The sequence below is a fragment of the Myotis lucifugus genome, unplaced genomic scaffold (genome assembly GCF_000147115.1).
Source record: "Myotis lucifugus unplaced genomic scaffold, Myoluc2.0 scaffold_451, whole genome shotgun sequence".
NCBI classification, from domain to species: Eukaryota; Metazoa; Chordata; class Mammalia; order Chiroptera; family Vespertilionidae; genus Myotis; species Myotis lucifugus.
The window spans coordinates 544,579-549,626 of NW_005871499.1; the positions used below are offsets into that span (position 1 = coordinate 544,579).

The 5,048-nt window shown below is 38.6% G+C and overlaps 1 protein-coding gene across 5 annotated transcripts in view; it reads left to right on the forward strand.

Annotated features, from left to right (window-relative positions):
* Nucleotides 1-5,048, forward strand: part of ITPR2 (inositol 1,4,5-trisphosphate receptor type 2) — a 417,029-nt gene that overhangs the window by 375,523 nt on the left and 36,458 nt on the right. For all 5 annotated transcript variants that reach the window (XM_023744345.1, XM_023744344.1, XM_023744346.1 and 2 more), the window contains one exon: nucleotides 1,354-1,514. In XM_023744345.1, the coding sequence (XP_023600113.1) occupies nucleotides 1,354-1,514 (161 nt within the window). The remainder of the gene's footprint in view (nucleotides 1-1,353; nucleotides 1,515-5,048) is intronic.

The following is a 5,048-nucleotide window of genomic DNA, read 5'->3' on the forward strand; positions in this document are numbered from 1 at the left end:
GAGCAGGGTTGGGAAACAAGGATTGGATCTATTTGCGACATGCTGAGCTGATGATAGATCAAATACAATGAGGCATAGCCATCAGCCAGCTAAATTTTATGGTATTTTCCATTAGAATATCCAGTAACATATTTAAAAGGTCACTCCTTCACTTGGGACAGATTTTGTACTTATTGTGCTCTGTGTCTTAATATTGAAAGGGTCTTCTTCATGCCTGACTGGCTCAATGGCCTTTTTAAAAAATATATATGCTTAGGAAAAAAAATAATCAGGATTGGAATTCAATTCCCTGGTTTCTTCTCCAACATCTAAACTGCAAAACCAGACTGAATCCCAACATCCCATTTTACTTGGCTTCCTAATCCGTTTTTCCATGGATGTTTTTCTTCATCTCCATTCATTTCCTTTCATTCAATCTTCAACCTTTGAGAAAAAAAGAGTGTTACTACCCCGATCCTTTCCTCAGTGACCGTCCAGAGACTGAAAATGTGCCCCGGAAGTTGAGCAGACGGTCCCCTTCCTAGACTGGCTGGAACACAGTCATCTGAGGGGTGGACGGGTCTGTCAGTCCTTATTGCACTCAGAGCCCAGATCACGGTGGACATTCGCTTACTTTTCACTGATCACAAGTGGTTTTGAAGTTCCTGGATTAAATGACCTTTTTCTTCTATCTTGATTAGCATGTGTGCCATTTCTTGCACAATCAATTTTACTTTTTTTACTTAGACTTGTAGTCCAATTTAATTTGACTATTTTGATATGGCTTTATTTGAAATTAGCTGCAAATTTTACGTCTATAATAATACATTCCCAAAGTATCTATTGGGGGAAAATGTTAGTTGGGAATAAATCCATAAACTATGGCCTTTTTTTTTCTGGAGGTCTTATGTACTATGTTGTTTTTAATCATAACATAGTAAATTGACACATGCTTACAGAAAGCATTTTTTCACACATTATTGTGTTTTGTTTTTAGGCCAGCGGTTCTCAACCTGTGGGTCGCGACCCCTTTGGGGGTCGAACGACCCTTTCACAGGGGTCACCTAGGACCATTGGAAAACATATATCATTACATATTTTTTGTCATTAATCACTATGCTTTAATTATGTTCAATTTGTAACAATGAAAATACATCCTGCATATCAGATATTTACATTACGATTCATAACAGTAGCAAAATTACAGGTATGAAGTAGCAACGAAAATAATTTTATGGTTGGGGGTCACCACAACATGAGGAACTGTATTAAAGGGTCGCGGCATTAGGAAGGTTGAGAACCACTGTTTTAGACTAAGAAGGAAATGCTGATTAAATGACAGATTACATACCTTGTGTTTCCCGTGTTCTGCAGGACTCGAGAGGGACAAGTTTGATAATAAAACTGTGTCCTTTGAGGAGCACATCAAGTCGGAACACAACATGTGGCATTATTTGTATTTCCTCGTCTTGGTGAAGGTTAAAGACCCAACTGAATACACTGGACCTGAAAGTTATGTGGCTCAAATGATTGTGGTGAGTGATCAGAGGGTTTGATCTGGAACTGTATTGGATTTTGGATGCTTTTCCTTCTCTACCCTTCCCTTGTCCCGTTTTGTTAACTTTTAAACGGGACTGTCAGTCACTGCAGTATCGCTGTACTGGCTAAGTCATTGGTTCCCAGTGGACTTCTTAGTTATACAAACCAAATTTAAATCTGAGGTGCACAGATATTTATTGCAGAATTAATTCTGCACCATCTGTCATCTTCTGGCCTCAGACCTCCTGCTATGTCTCAATTCCAAAAATCTGGAACTTTCCCATTGGCAAATGTGAACAGAAGAGTCATACTTGAAGAAATATCTTGAATTGCAGAACTCAAGGGTTTAAAGAAGGGAAGAGTATAGTGTTCGACTTCAATGGGAAAATACTGGCTTTCTGTCTGCACGCACTTTGCGTAGGGTTATCAGTGCTGGTGCTGTATTAGCAGTGACCCTGCCACATCCGGTTGCTTATAACGCCTCATTAAGATTAGTAGCGTTGCACAGAGGGTGTGATTGTCTGTGATCCAAAGTTTTGTCTGTTTCATAGAAGGTTAAAACCGAGTGGCTTAAAGAGAAGCCAGAGGTACAGCTGTAGTGTATCCATGATATACGTTTAGTGAGTGTCATTGCATCTGATATAAATTCTCATATTCTTATAATAAATCTAGCTGTGTATTGGATTTTGTTTTTTCAAAAATCACCCAGCAAAATTGCATTAGCTATTTGAGAATGAGAAGCGTCATGATCCTCTTTGCTGCTCGGTCCCTGGGATAACATTTGGTGAACCCCACAAAGTGACAGGACAGCCATCAGTGGCTCTCTAACCTTCACTCTGGGAGCTTACCATCCACTCAGGAAGACAAATGATAAAGTGGGGAGCAACTAAAGAACATGTTCAGAGGCTAACGTATTAAGGGGTACAAGTTAATATTGCAGTTTACTTTACTTGACAATATTTATGTCACAGGATATTTAATGTAAATTGTATTTTTATAATTCCACATTCTTAGTGCATTTTTATTGTTGACTTGCATCCTACTGTAAGTTGTTTCTCTGCGTTCTTCATATGGTAGTAGACAGAACATAATATTATTTTATTCAATATATCTTTTTCTGCCCTCTCTCCCTTTTAAATTAGGGGAAAAGGTAATCACTTTGAGGATATACATTTATAGTTATTATTTTATAGCCTTGATCTCGAGATGCTCAGAGACTATTGGTGTGAAACATATTGTTTCTGCTTGATGGGGAATAAAAACATGTAAATCATTACATTGGAAGTGTGACCTCACATTGTTATACTTTATCAAAGTTTGAGTAAATTTAACTAATATATACAGGTGGTGGGCAAAAGTAGGTTTACAGTTGTTTATATGGAAAAAGACATGCAGGTTATGATTATTACAAGAGCTATATTAACTCAAAAGAATGTTTCAATGGCACTTATGAGACTGCACCTCAGTGCACTGTGCCACTGTGACTGGAGACCGAGTCATGGATTAGAAGGGACAGGGTAGTGACAACAGCATGCACCTTAAAGCCAGAAAAATATGGGCTCAAACTTTGGTTCCCTCACGTATTTTGTTGTATGGTCTTGGATAGTTTGGGTGAGTTTTTGAACCTACTTGACACTCTGCTCCCTCATCTAAAAGGCAGAAAATTGTCGGTGTGGTATCAGTGAGATGAAATGTAAAAAGTTTTTTAGCACAGAGCATAGGTCCTCAGTAATTTACAGTTTTCACTGTGACTATCCACATGGAATGACCATCAGATTAGAGAGAGGTGGGGGAGAAGGGAGAACTATAAAGAGAGGAGAGAAGAGAAAGCCAGAGACAGACCTCTCATGTAGGAAAAAGAAGAAAGACAAGTAAAATAAGTAGAAAAGAAGACAACACGAAGGGCACAAGGAGAACCAGAAAGTGGAGTGTGTCGACAGCCAAGAGATGAGCATTTCAGTGTCACAGTTCAATGGCATCATTTGCTACAAAGAGGCCATGAAGACAAGACAGGTCCAAGTCTTTGGAAATTGTAATGAGGAAATCAGCAGGTGCTTTCCACCGTGAGAGAAGATGGCTGTGAAAATGTAGACCTGTCTTTAGCCTTGACATTAAGACCGGTGTTCTGCCAGGCACTTGTACTTGAATTGTTACATATCCACGTACGTACCTGTGTTTCTGTCCGTCCTCTTCGGTCAGCACTCTCTCCAGGACCGTGACAGGAGGGAGAAGAGCTCACAAACTCGTTCCAACATGAAATGTCTCATTCTCATCCAAGCAGCACACATCCAAGGGAGCAGGCACCGTTCCTGAATGTTAATGGTCAGGGGAAGGAAGGGTGATATTAAGCTCAGAACTGGTGGAAACAAAAAGCCATTCTCATGGAAGATTGTTCACTTACTGAAATAGCCAATTTGAAGACTTCTAAAAATCTATAGCTAATGAACCCAATTCAGAAAATCTGTTACTCCCAGCTCTCTCTGTGGAGATTATGGCTTTTTAATCAGTTTAAAGACTTTTTTCCCCCCTGTCCAACCCAGGGCTAACTACCGTAACAGTTTGGTAAGAAACCTTCCAGTTTTTTCCCCCCTGTCCAACCCAGGGCTAACTACCGTAACAGTTTGGTAAGAAACCTTCCAGACATGTCCTACCACTTTTATATTTTCTCCTTACAAACAGGTTCATTTACCAAGTTGATTTAAGTGCTTGTTTGTTAAAAGGTCTTTGAAAGAAGCTATAAATTTTTTATAATTGATACAGCTTTCATAATCAAGGATTTATGCAAAAGAAAATGAGGAAGTTCCTTATATTCATTCCCAAAACAACTCATCTGAATTCTACTACACTAAGTAACTGGATTTTACCCTTAGGCCCTTAGGAAATGCTTCCTGGATTTTGGTAAAATGAGAAAAAAATAATATCACAAATTTGGGAGATGTTTCTCCCTTCTGTGTACTTATTCACCTCCAATGTCTATACTTTATTGCTATGTCAATAAGGAAGATGTATACCAATATGCACTAAAACATACATTGTAAATAAATTAATATATTGCTTCTAGATGTTAGAACCTAATGAAGTAGATTTGTGCCTCTAAATCCAACCAGTGATAGAGTCAAGATTTGGAAATATTAATAGAAACTCCACCTTCAAACTCCATGCCACGCTGTTCAAATATCCTCTGTCTGAGTGTCTGAATTAACAAAGAGCATCTTCTGGAACATAGGAGATGTGAGTAGATCAAGGTATTTTGGAGAATAGATTTTTGTCTTGCAAGCAAACGGATCATTTTTGATAAGATAATTGATATTTTGAGCTAGTATTTATTGGGAACAGAAAATGAGAAGGGAAAAAGAAGGACTGTGCAGGAAAGTAAAATAAAGAAAGTGAATTAAAAAAATTAAAAATTAGAAGGGAGGGTGTAAGGGATAAATCCTATAGCCTGTGTTCATAATGGCCTCTGAGCATCATTAAGCCCTTTCGCTTCTCCCATTACCCAAAGGACGATGACCAAGGAGGGAAACACAAAA